At 34.7% G+C, this 14,068-nt stretch overlaps 1 protein-coding gene across 1 annotated transcript in view; it reads left to right on the forward strand.

Annotated features, from left to right (window-relative positions):
• Positions 1 to 1,220: 1,220 nt before the first annotated feature.
• The window catches only part of HSD17B11 (hydroxysteroid 17-beta dehydrogenase 11), a 31,847-nt gene continuing 18,999 nt past the window's right edge, over positions 1,221 to 14,068 (forward strand). The window contains exons 1-3 of the mRNA XM_074273404.1: positions 1,221 to 1,613; positions 5,361 to 5,468; positions 10,585 to 10,716. Of these exons, the coding sequence (XP_074129505.1) occupies positions 1,404 to 1,613; positions 5,361 to 5,468; positions 10,585 to 10,716 (450 nt within the window). The 5' untranslated portion in view covers positions 1,221 to 1,403. The remainder of the gene's footprint in view (positions 1,614 to 5,360; positions 5,469 to 10,584; positions 10,717 to 14,068) is intronic.

The following is a 14,068-nucleotide window of genomic DNA, read 5'->3' on the forward strand; positions in this document are numbered from 1 at the left end:
CCCTCCATAAATCTAACTTTTGCCAAAGAGAATAGCTATTGTGAATTCTTCACCCTGCCATCTTTTGGTAACAATCCCCACATAGAGATGACCTCCATCGATAGATCCCATCAGTAGGTGTTAAATAAGTGCTAGGTATTATTATTAAGATTGGTATAGTATTAAAACGACTAAGAAATTTTGGTAGTATTCTCTTTGCTTATCGGGACGCCTGGCACATACTAGATGCTTAATAAGTGTTTATTGATTGACTTGATTAATTTGTTATGTCAATTACTATGTCATTAATTTACTGTGTCCATCCTTGAACATTGAAGATGTCTCCAATTAAAATACTTTTAAGGAATATTTTGTAATTAAATTTATATCAATATTTGGAGTGCTTCAGCAGATTGATCCTCAAATGTCTGCCCACCAGTAAGAGGACCTGATTTTTATTTATCTGACTTCCTCCTTCCTTACCCCTCAGTTCCCTGTATCTGATCTCAAAAATCCTCTTAAGAAATGTCTTTATGGATTTTATAATTATTTTGAATGGTATTTTTCCTTTCTATCTTTTCCTCTTGGATTTAATTGTTAGATAGAAATGCTGTTGATTTTTGAAGTTTTATTTTGTAGTTCCACCACCACCTGGGTAGGAGTAAGGACTTTATAGGGTCACAGGGATAGGGGAGGAGGAGAGCTTCATTTTATCAAGGAATCCGGTGAGTTAAATTCCTTCACCAAAGTGTCAGAGGGATAAGTAACACCTTGGTTCTTTAACATCTGAGCAATTGCATTTTTCCATTTGACCACACTTCTCACTGGTTACTTGCCCTTGAGAGGACCACCTTTCTGTCCCAAAGAAACTTATTTATAGAAAATTTTAAACTATTTTAATCTCGTTTTTTCCCCCCTCTCAAAGCAGAATCTGTGACTCTTAATCTCCATAGACCTCACTACCTCAGGCCATGAAATAAATCACAAACGCTTCCTGTTAATAAAATGGAGATGTCAGTCATCAACCTTCAAAAAAGGGGCTTTTCTGACCCAAAATGTTTTCGTTTCGCATTTCTTGGAAGAAACGGGAAGCAGTACATCAATACTGGTGAGAACAAACAGCTCACAATGAGGACGAATTCAGAAAATTGGGGGGGGAAAAAAGGCCATTTCAGCCGCACAAGCCCTTTAAACAGAGCAAACAAGAGCGATGGAGCTTTGCTCCCATCCGGACTTTGTCCCTCCCTGGAGCGAGAAGCCGGCTAGTGAGCAATCGGTCTGCATTGTCCTCAGAGCCAATTGCAGAAGACCTTCCTGCCCTGCGGAAGGGGCGGAAGAAGCCTTTCTTTGCCGTGTTAGTTTCTCTCATTGAGGAGCTTCTTAGCTCGAGGCGCTGATCTACTGGAGAGCGTTTTGCTGCTAGAATGTACGTCGTTTTGGAACTTCTTCTGCTTTTTCCTATTCTGATTTATTCCACCCTAGAATCTTTCGTGAAGCTTTTTATTCCTAAGAAGAGAAAATCAGTCAGTGGAGAAATTGTACTTATTACTGGAGCTGGTCATGGAATTGGGAGACTCACTGCTTATGAATTTGCCAAACTTAAAAGCAAACTGGTTCTGTGGGATATCAATAAGGTAATAGCACTATTCTGTTTTTAAACCTTTTGCAGGAATGAACCTTATGGCATCCCAGTGAAGAAGGTATGTAGAATTATTTTTATTGCATAGCTGGAAGAAAAACAAATATAGAGTTAAATGTGGGTTTTTAGGGTCATGTGATAAGCAGAGAAGCCATAATTCCTAGTTCTTAATCCTGGGCTGGTCCACCAGTAATAAAACACGATTTTATTCATCTGACTTCCTTCTCCCCTACTCCTCGGTTCCCTGTAGCTGATCTCCGAGATCCTCTTAGAGATTTTAAGGATTCCACATTCGTCCCTTGCCCAGAGCCAAGGAATGAGAGACGCCAGTCTCTTAAGCGTCTTGCTCCCGCCTGAAGAAAAAGAATTTGGTCCTATGGTCATTAGTATCTTTAATATAATTCTTACTTTACTCACAGTTGCCATGAAGCTCGCAGTAAGGTTAACTAAGATTTCGTGTACTTTGAGCTTTTCTGGCACTGGTTTTGGAATTAGAGAACCAGGATGAAACGTCCCTCCCTTGATGCTTGTGAGCTGAAGCAAGTCACATAACGCCCCTGTATTTTCATTTCCCCTTCTGAAAATGGGGATGGGAAGTGGCAGGGGGAGGGGGGCGAATAACGGGGAGGTGGACTGGTTTCTGAGATCTTTTAGAAATTTAGATGAAACCACTGAAATTCTGTAAAATACAATGGAATTACCTTTTAAGGAAAAACCTATTTGTGCTTCCTGATGAAAATAAAATAGTCCGTCATGATTATGCCCCCAAGTACACAAGGAAAGCCTAAAGCTGACCTTTTTTCAGATTTCTCCTTGCCTACTTTGTTATATGCCTTACTTTCTAGAAGCAATAAATAACGACTTCTGGGTCATAATTTTTGTTGAGTATGTTGTTCTCCACATCCTAGTAGAGAACCAGGTTTAGGGTGAGGAGTACTGATTGACCCTGCCCAAACCAACTTTTCAGGTGTACCAAGGGTTGCTTACCCAGGGTTGTGGATGGTTACATTAAGGCCTGGAACGTTACTCTACCCTTCTGAGTTCAACCTATGGAGTTCCCGTATTGGGGTCAGAATATGATAATTCCAACTTTAAAGTGGGAGAGTGGTCCAAAACTAGATTTGAGGTAACTTTTTTATTTCACTCAGCTGGGAGGATCACTACCCACCCAACCAAAATGCATTCGTTTTAGACATTTGTAGTTGGGCATGTTTTACTCAGAGCCATGGAGTAATGAAAACAAGTTTAGGGAGTGTTTAATGATCTAGTATAATGAGCTGCCTGAAACGTTACCCTTTAAGCCATCTCACATTTTACAAAAAGAGTAACTTCAGAAATATTAAGTGACAGCTAAAGCATCATAGTAAACCAGATTGAGATTTAAGCCTACAAGATGCTCTGATTTTAGATTCATATTCTCAACATCACAATAATTATACCAGTTCTGACTCACTCATTGCAGTTTAGTACATTGTCACTGTTTTTTAAAATAATGTCTTTTCAGGCAGTTATAAATATTGACTAAATTAACAGTAAATTTTGCACTTGTCAGTTCTGGAAACATCTTTTTAAAAACTACTGTTGACCTAAATATAAGCTGACCTCAACCTTAAACAGATTATCACTTAAAAAAAAAAGGTTGTTTAAAATTGCTTTCATGTAAAGCTATATTATGAATATTTTGTGTGAATTGTTGACAGGAAAAATAGTCCAATGAAGTGTTTTGTTTTCTAAAATTGCTGTAATTTTTCTAAGGCTGATACTGTAATTGGAGTAAATTTAATCTTCCTACCTCCCTGTATTTTATAACAGCATTAATCACATTTTACTCTCTAAAAGATCTAGAATATAGTCTAAAATGGTAGTTCTCAAACTTTTTGTAATAGAGGAAAACTTTAAACAAAATTTTGGAGGAATTCTTGTAAAATGTTTTTTAAAAGATTTTATTTAAATGTTTTCTACTAAGGATTTCAAATAATACAGGACTCATTTTAAAAGTTGCTTTGTTTGTTTTTTTTCCCAAATCATGATTTTATTCTGAATCTAACAATATTGTACCCTGTGAGTATTATTGTTTGCTACCAAAAAATCTTATATTTGGAAACCTGTCTCACAATATTTTATTACGCTTTGACACATAGAAGAGTTGAATTACCCGAGGGAAGGGGATAGAATTGTAAGGTTCAACAAGAACTGGGGAGAAAAAAGCTCTAAGCAGAGGAAAAATTGCTTGTGTGTTTAGTCCTTATAGAAATGTCTGGCACAAAGTAGATGTTAGGAAGTGATGCTGACTGATTTATTTAGTCGAGAGATTTACTTACAGCCATTAAATTAGTGACTTCATAATTTATAAACAAAAGATTAGAGATGGAGAATTTAAAGGGGTCATAGAGGTCAACTAGCCCAACCTCCTCCATTTACAGATGAGGAAAATGAAGCCCAGAAAAATTAAATGATTTGTCTGGAATCCCACAATTCATAAGTGTCCATTCAAATCCAAGTCTTCTGATTCCAAATTCAGCACTATACTGACCCTGCAAAGCAATTTTTAAAAAGCCTACTAATAGGATAACAATTATAAAAAGACACTAATCATTTAAAGAGCCTACTGCCAAGATATTTCAACATTAACCCACTCATTCTCCATTTGGGGGCACAGTCATTGATTCAGTACCATTTAAAAGACAACTTTTCAGTAATGTCATCAAGTTTGATCATCTCCAACAGCTCCCCATATTGACAGAACACAAAAATAGGGTATTTTGCCATTTGTACATTGCAGTGCCCTTCTCTGTAGGACTCTTTCAACTACTTCCAAGAAACTTTTATAAAATTCATTTTGAAAGAATTTCTAATGAAATTTCATTTCTAAAGAAAGTATTTAAAAATTTTTTAAAAACCATACAGAATTTCATTACCCTTTATCTTCACTCTTGCCCCAGCCCTTCCTTCTATGCGATTCATTCTCTTTTCCGTACAAGAGAAAAAATTTGTGACCCTACACAATTTAGTTTTATTCAGTAAGCATCAATTCAATGTATACTATTTGTAAGACTTGTACTAGGTTGAAGATTAAAAAAAGAAACAGTCCCTACTCACCTGAAGATCCAAGTCTATGGAGGAGGCTTGGTAAACAAGTACATAGATAAGTAAATACTAAAAATATTGAATAGGGATAGGGTAATTTCAGGAGGAAGAAGAGCAATAACCACTGGATCTGATCAGAAAAGATCTTACCACCCTAGGTGGTGGTAACTGAGCTGAGCAAGGTTGGGAATTTTAAGGGACAGAGGTGAGGAAGGGAGAGCAATCCAGGTATAGGAGCAGACTGCGGAAAAGTACTAGGAGGGAGGTGGAATGTAGTCTTTGGGAACCAGTAAACAGGTGAGTTTGACTGGGACATAAGCTATATAGGGGAGTAAAATTTAGCTAGCCTGGAAAGTGAAGCTAGAGTTAGATTGTAAAGTCCCTTAAAGATCAAACAGGAGGTTTGTAGCCACAAACAATATATTGTATTATTTTGTTGAGTAATTATAGCCAATACTTATCTTTCTAAGCAATAGGTTTAGAGAAAGGCATTGAGCCTTCACATTCTACGTTTAGAATAGTTAATTTTTTAAATATTATTTTATTTTTTAAAGTTTTTAAAGATTGCTAAATCCATTTAAATAAAATTACTAACTTAATTTTCAATGATAAAAATAATTTGAATTTGCCTCACCTCTTTTGTCTTTGATTACAGCATGGAATTGAGGAGACAGCTGCAGAATGCAGAAAATTGGGTGCAAGAGCTCATGCCTATGTGGTAGACTGCAGTAACAAAGAAGACATTTACAATTATGCAAAGAAGGTAATAATTCATGTGTAATATAGATGAAAGTACCATCTAACTTAGATTGACTGGCTTATTTGTGACATATATAGAAAGCTGACCTGAATTCTAGTCTACCTTGTCTAGAGAGATTTCTATTTCCACATTTGTAAAGAGTAGGAGGAAGTCCAAGGATGTACCCCTAATGTATCTCCTATCATTAGTAGGAAATTAACAGGTAGAATCTAGGACATTTTTGGCTGGGTGATCCTTTACTCTCCTATCTCCAAGAGGAGTGTTGGGCTAAAATTATAAATCTATTATGTGTATGTATGTACGTATGTATGTGTGTGTGTGTGTGTGTGTATGTATGTGTATGTAGTCTAGGGGCCTAAAATGGTTCAAAATAAAATCTACTCTTTCCCTGACACCACACAAGGGAGTTTACTCTTGCCAGCTTTGCTCTGTCCCACAAAATTCTGCTTTATAAATGAAATGCATGTTGAACTGTACATCAAGCAGATATATTTCTTCAAGCAAACAATAAAGAGAGGTGAGGAAATTATACAGGTTAGGACAAATCTTAGCTCAACCACGGAGAGAACAGCTTCAATGTAAGCACCAAAAATCAAAGGATAGATTCCCCACGTATGTGTGTAATCATTCAAAAGTTCAAGCTTTGTCTCTCATTTGTCAGTCTCTTTCCACTCTTCTCTCTCCTCTGAAATTTCTCCAAAATGAGGTAGTGTTATATCAGCTGACTCTTAGGATATTTCTGAAGAGAATTCTGAAGTCAATAATCCAAGATACCTGAGGTATTTTAGAAGTATTCAAATGTTAAAGTTTAAAAGTTGTAAAGGACTAAGTTTTTTGGCCCAACCACCCTTATTTTACAAGTGAAATAGAAAACAGAGAAGTGATAGAATTTGTGGAAGATCATTCACATACAGGGCTGTATGAAGCGTTCAGGAAAGACTACCACCTCTGGTATGAGAGTTTGCTGAGCACTTTTCAGGGGTGCTCATCCACCTTTGTTGTCCACCTGTCACTCGATTTTAGCATGTGGCTTCAAACTGTCTTAGCAGATGAGCTAAACCAGGTTGAGGGTAACCAACAAGCCTCATGTCATTGAATTGGGAGAAAGGTATCTATCTCAAGCATGCGAAAACTTCCCTTGGCAGAATGGATGGATGAGAACAATTTTTTGCAACAGCCATACAAGCAGCTGAAAGAAGTTTTATGAAGCACTTAGAGCATCAAAATGCTAAGGTCATGCATTGCATCCCAGGCCATTCCAAATTTTCTTGACTTTTGTCCTGACAAAATGACTGGAAGAGAGAGTGAGGCTGATGACTGTGTAATTCTGCCTCACTTAAATCCAATTCAGACACCTAACATATTGTAGATAGTTCTGTTTTAAAGAAATAGTAGTTAACTCACTATTCAGTTCTATGTAATAATGAGTCACATTTTATAAGATTTACTCTGCATAAATATGTACATATATGTGTTTTTATAAGTTAAGTAACTAACTATAGAGAACAAATTCTAATAAACTAACAAATTCATTATGTAAGATAATGTTTGTGACAGTTATCAATTATAATTTGTGTAACCTAGTGCTTATTAAATTATTTTGGCTTCTTAGGAAGAAAGACACAGAGACTGAGACCCATTTCTGCTTTTTTATTGTTGTATGTTGCTTTTCAAAGCTGGCTGTATAGAATCAAGGAGTCTTAAACTGAGGCAGAAGCTTTGAAATTGTCTAATGAAGTTATTTGATTTTTACAAATGAGGAAATCAGTGATCAAAGAGTGGAAGTAAATTGTCCAAGGTCATACAGGTAGGAAAAATTGGCAGAGCCAGGGTGCAAAGGTAGAGTCTTCGTGTTCTAGTTAAATCATGTTTCTTTCTACTATGTCTCACTGTCATGCTCATAGTTCTTTTTTTTTTTTTTTTAAATAACAAAAGTATTGATATATCCTTAATTATTAACTTTAACAGTTGTTACATCTTTATGGATGTTAAAACCACTTATATGAATCACTAAAGCATAAGCTTTTCTAGTAATTTAATTTTCCAGCTAGTTCTCCCTGTACTCAAAACTTTTCAAAATGTTTCTTATGAATATATTTCTAAAATGTTTCATAATTTATATGTGTACTCTGGTCATCACTATGAATATTTATCATTGTGTTAAAGATGCAGATGTAGATATAAATATAGATGGCCAGAGACCCAGGGTTAAATATGGTATTGGTATATAAATATTGGTATTAGTATGGCAATTGAATAACTGTCTACAATGAATATTTACCCAAGACCACCAAACCATTCTAAACTGGTAACAGTTATTTGTGAATGCATGTATGAATGCTTTTAAGATCATTGAGACAGATCATTCTGTTGACCTCCTTGTTCCTTTTCACCATTTCTTCTCCAACACATTGTTCTAGAAGGTGTCTTCAAGGACTATATAACTGAAATGAAGCTATCTTTTCTTCCCCCTCAAATTCAGAGCTATTTGATTTTCTTTGTCACAAGATCTCTTCCTTTCCCATTGTCAAGTATTTGTTGTTATGGGAGTTTTCACTCAATTACTCACTAGTCAGTATCTTTCAGCCAGATTTAAGAGTTTTTAAGGTAAATGTTTCACAGTTCCCCAGGAGAGCTGAGGAAGCCTGGTTCTGGAGTTCAGATCTGAGAGTAGATATTTCAGATTGAAAGTGGACAACAGCAATAAGCATTTATTAAGTGCTTATTATGTGTCAAGTACCATACTAAGTACTGGGAATAAAAATATAAATAGAAAGAAACTGCCTTCAAAGAGATTATATTCTAATGAGAGAAGACAACACATGAAAGAAAAGAAGTCTGGGATGTTTGCACTACAGATGCCAAGATACCTAGATTTAACCTGATTTCTTGATGAATTTTCTGGATCAACAACCACTCAAAACCATTTCTTATGAGCCCTGACCAATGTGTCTCTTCACTGAAAGATCTATAGTAAAAAGCAAACTATAAGTCAAAAGTGAAATAAGTGATAGAGAAGAACCTATCCCTCATGCACACAGTTTACTACACTAGAAGGGACATGTATTGAGCCTGTGAGGTCAGGGAGCATACATGGCCAAGGTATTTAACAATACAGGGTCACTGAGATTCTCTGGATAGATATAGTAAAATCTGCTTTTGCTGAGCTTCTCTCTCTTAGAGATAACAAGTTTTGTGTTTTACTTCTGCTGATCACTTCTGTTTCTTAGTTCCCAGGGCTACGAGCTTAAGACTATCTGAAGTTCATTGGTCACTGCTCTCAGGTAGTTAGCTACAAAAGCCTATAGACATATTTTTAAAATATGACTTTTAAGATTTTTCTTTGTGTGTGTGAATTTGACAAACACACCAAATTTAACCTTTCCAGCCCAGCACAGGAATGGTCTGAGATATAGTAGGTACTTAATAAATGTTTGCTCATTTGACTGAGCTTACTAAAAACATAAGATCATTTGTTTTCTAGCGATGTCCATTCTTGAGAAGTTGAGTTTTTGAACCTAAATTTGAGATTTTATAATTATACCTATTAAATTTCATGCTTTCACATTTACCCCAGTGCTGCTTGAACCTGTCAAGGCCCTTGTAAATCCTAGTAAAATGTAGTAGCTCCCTTGGTGTCACCTGCACATTTAATAAATATTCTATGCAATTATTTTTTTTTAAATAGTCAACAGCATTAGGATGAAGCACAAATTTTTGGCTCACTCAACTGAAGTCCTCTTTCCAAGTTTATATCAAACTCTTAATGATTACTCTGTATCTGGTTCATATTTCTTTCTATCTTTTCCACAAAAATAATATGAGATATTAAAGTATTTCAAATGCTTTACTAAAAAAATCTAAGTAAAATACATCTACGGTATTACTTTGGTCTACTAGTTTTTTAATCTTTTTTTTTTTTTTTTTTTTAAGAGATGTCTGCTACAGCAAGCATTTGATAAAGCTGGGCTAGGTTTCTTAGATTGTCCCTTCCTTTGCTGGATGTTCCCTAGTTATCTTTTTAATGATCTATTCTAGAATTTCCCCATCAGTCAAATCCAATATCGTCAGGTCTATAGTTTGCAGAATATCTTCTCTTCTCCATTTTGACAAGTGGAGGACATTTATCCTCTCTTCCTGCAGGACCTCTCCTGTGTTCCATAACTTTTGAATGTCACTGACAATGGCTCAGCAATCTGTCCTTCAGTTTTGTTTTTGTTTTTTCAATACCAAGGGATAGAGTTCATCTGGTTCACATGGCTTGAATCCATTGAGGATTACTCAGTGCTTTCCTTACTTGTCAATATTAACTCTTTTATAGCCATTTTTACTGTCTCTTCTGTATGCAGCTCATTTTCCTTGAAAGAGAAATTAGAAGCAAACTAAAAGCTAAGTAACTGAGCCCTATCTCTGTTGATCTTATCCTAGCCACCCCAAGAAAATATCCACAAGTGTCCTACTCCCTTCTTTGTTTCTCTTCTTTCCTGTAATAAAGAAAAAAACATAAAAGCAAACTCTCTTTTTATTGTCCTCAGTTTCCCTCACCATTTTTAACTTATTGTGAGTTATAGAACTCCTGAAATTATTCTTACATAACTGCCATATTTATATATTCATTCTCTATTCTCTCTCTTTGCTGTCTTTTTCATACACATCTTTTAATTTCTAATTTTTAAAATAATTTTTATTCCAAATTTAAACTTGAAAAAACTGAGCACAAGAGGATTGCATATGAAACCATTAGTCACCATTTTCCGTAACTTGATTTTTTAAAAAATTATGCAATATATTTTGACTTTCAGAACTCCTCTGCTTATCTATATTTCCTTTTTTCTTTGTGTTTAAAAAAATGTCCCAATAACCCTTTTTTATGACATTATTATAACTGATTTCCTTTCTTCTTTAAACATCTTGCCCAAATTAAAACATTGCAGGGTGAGAAGAATCTTGTAACAAATAAACATAGCCAAGTAAAATAAGATAATTTTGTAAAACTAGGAATTTTTTATACCTGAAAGAAAAATATATTATTCTAGAGGTATTGTTTTGATAATCATTATATCTAATCCTATGTTTAGTAACTTTTTAATAAAATTTTCATTTACTTTATTTTTAAAAGGTGAAAGCAGAAGTAGGAGATGTTAGCATCTTAGTGAATAATGCTGGTGTAGTCTACACAGCAGATTTATTTTCCACTCAGGACCCTCAGATTGAAAAAACATTTGAAGTCAATGTTCTGGCTCACTTCTGGGTAAGTATAATTTATTTTATAAAGCCATTTCATTTGAAATTGTCTGAAGGCCAGACTTACAGGGACATTTTAGAAAGAACTAGTCAGAACTGATTGTCAGAGCTGAACATATAATCTGGATTCTTTTCAGTTCAACACCTCCACACTTTACGAGTTCAGAGTATACTAAATGTATACTAGCTACTTAATGCTAAATTTCTTTAGGGACTGAAGAGATTAAAACAAGAATAAAGAGTCTATATCCCCAAAGAGCTTACATTCTATTGAAATTTCCCTCCACCATATACACAGAAAAACAAATACAAATATAGCACGACCTTTGAGTTGCTTATTTCAATTACCATTCTCATTAAGTCAGCCCCCTCCACCCCCAGAGCAAGGAGATTTACCTCTTTCTCTCAGATTTCTAGGGTTAGCTTTTCTAGGGATTAGATTTCTAATATTGAAGTTGGGAGACCCTACTAGTGTGCTTCCTTCTATAATTATCAGTTGAGAACCAATTTAGTCATTCAGTCTTTAGGAGTTTAACCCTGTCCCCCACTGAAGCTTATCAATTTATTAGTTAGGCTGTTAATAAGCATCAAATTGGATCAATGACCAAAGAGCCTTAATGAGGACAGGCAGGGCTTTTTAAATCTAGATCTGTCTTAAGTAGATTTTAAAAAAGGATTATTTACTAAAGTAGTATAGTAGAAATTGTTGTTACAAAACATCCTATCCCCATTTCTAGGTGCCGCTCCCCCCCTCCAAAAAAAAAAAAAAACAAAACTTTGGTTCTCTCATAAATACAGAGTTTAAAGAAAATAGACTCAATTTTGAAAAAACATATATGGTAGAGAAATGACTCACATTTCCTATCTATTGGAAGATCTTCCCCCCAACTTTGTTCATGGTTCTGGAAGTTCCCCTTAGATGTGATTTAATTTTTTGGCTCACAAAACAGATGGTACTTTCAACTAATGAATGTATGGAAACCAATGGGAAGATGGGAAGTCTAATATCTTTAACATCATTCTTTTTTTTTTTTTTAATAGTTTTTATTTACCAGATATATGCATGGGTAATTTTACAACATTGACAATTGCCAAACCTTTTGTTCTAATTTTTCCCCTCCTTCCCTCCCCCCCAGATGGCAGGTTGACCAATACATGTTAAATATGTTTAACATCATTCTAATCTTGTAAGGTCTCCTCTGATCAAAAAGGTTGTTGGGGGGAGGAGGGAGGAAAGTAAAAAAAGGAAATAAGCATTTTTTGAAATCTCACTATATACTAGTGGCTTTTTAAAAGCCACTATGTACTAGGTGCCACAATGGTGAGCATTTTACAAATATTATCTCCTTTGGTCCTCAAAAAACCCCATGAAGTAAGTACTGTTATAATCTCCATCTTACAGATGGAAACTGAAACATGTGCCCAAGAGGCATATAGCTAGTAATGTTTGAGGCAGATTTGAACTCAGATCTTCCTGATTCCAATCCCATCTGGTTGCAAAAATGGGATGAGGAATACAGGTAATACTAAGCCAAAACCAGAGCACATTTTCCTTCTCAGGAGTTTACCAAAACACCATGCTTGCTCTGGTTCTTAACTGATTCTTAATCTTTTTTCCTGACTAATTGTGACATTTTTTTCTTTGACTGAAAAACTCTGGGTTTTGGCTATGAGATTCTTGGAATCTTATTTGAAATTTTCTTTCAGATGGTAACTTATTTTCCTTTTGTCCAGTGATTCCATTAGATCTTGGCTGTGTTTGGTAATAATTTCTTGTGTTTAGGCATTTGGAGTGGTAGGGGCATAAGGTGAAACATAATTTCCAGATAATCTAATGATTTTTTTGATCTTTTCTTGACCAAGAAAAGGTCTAAGGTCATATGTGTGTATATATAAATTTATGTGTATTTACATGTATGTATGTATATCTTATATTTTCTTTCATTTTTTTTCTAGTTACCCCCATTCTTTTCTTCTTTTTATAACTTACTGTATAATTTCTCACCTGATCTATTGATCTGCTTTATCATTTACTGGAGGAAAAGTAACTGTTCTCCAGAGTATCTGGTTCTTTTTTTTTGTTTTTTTTTTTTTTTTGTTTTTGTTTTTTTTGTTTTTTTTAGAAAGAGTTTCAGATTTATTTTAGCAGGTAGCTAATGAATCTTTTGTTCCCTTCCTCTCTGTGTCATGTACTTCCATTCTTTGACTGCCTATAACAGATTAGGATTTCCCACTCCCTCTTAAGAACTTTTTACTCCTTTATGTTACATTATAAAATCCTTCTATTTTTGCTTTTGCTAAGTAATGGTATCATGAAATAGAATTACTTATAAATTATCTAGTCTTTTAAGTTTAAATATTTACTAACATTTATAATTCAAAATAATTATAATTTCATCAATGCAGGTAATCCCATATAATTCTCAACTACTCTATGCCTTTGTGACTAATATGGTCCCACTAAATTCATCACATACTAGGTAACTCTGTGAGAATGAGCTTATAGTAACTTAGTAAGGCCTTTTGACTACCATCTATTAAAATGACCCTTTCTTTTTTTTTCCCCCCATGGGCTTAAGTCTCTCCATATTTATTTATTTGATTATTTATTTGTTTATTTTTATTATTAAAGCTTTTTATTTACAAAGTATACGCATGGGTAATTGTTCCAACATTGACCCTTGCATAACCTTTTGTACCAAATTTTCCCCTTCTTCCCCCTACCCTCTCCCCTAGCTGGCCCATAGTCCAATACATGTTAAACATGTTGAAATACATGTTAGATCTAATATATGTATATATATTTATACAGTTATTTTGTTGCACAAGAAAAATCAGATCAAGAAGGAAGAAAAAGAAAAACTGAGAAAACAAAATGCAAGCAAATAACAACAGAAAGAGTGAGAATGCTGTGTTGTGTTCCATACTCTGTTTCCATGGTTCTCTCTCTGGATGTAGATGCATCTCTTCATTACTGCAAAATGACCTTTCTGGAAACCTTTTCCTCTTGATACCTCCTAGAACTTATGCTTCATTGGCATATTCTTGAGAGCATACTCTATGCCACAGTAAAATAAGATTTACTAAAAAGAAATATTTGAAATTTTAAAAAACATTTTCAGTCACAATTCTAAGTAGATCCATTTTGCATGGGGAAATTCAAGTACAAAGAAGGTAAATCAAAGTTAGAGACAGAGGCAAGATAGATGCTCAGATTTTTTTACACTACACAGGCTAACCAAGTATAAGCTACATTTATCACATGCCATTTTTATTTAACATAATGTTTGATCTTGTCAAATTGTTAAAATATTAATTTTTAAAATCTCTACAAGCATGTTATGAATAGATAATAACAT

The sequence above is a fragment of the Sminthopsis crassicaudata genome, chromosome 6 (assembly GCF_048593235.1).
Source record: "Sminthopsis crassicaudata isolate SCR6 chromosome 6, ASM4859323v1, whole genome shotgun sequence".
Lineage (NCBI taxonomy): Eukaryota > Metazoa > Chordata > Mammalia > Dasyuromorphia > Dasyuridae > Sminthopsis > Sminthopsis crassicaudata.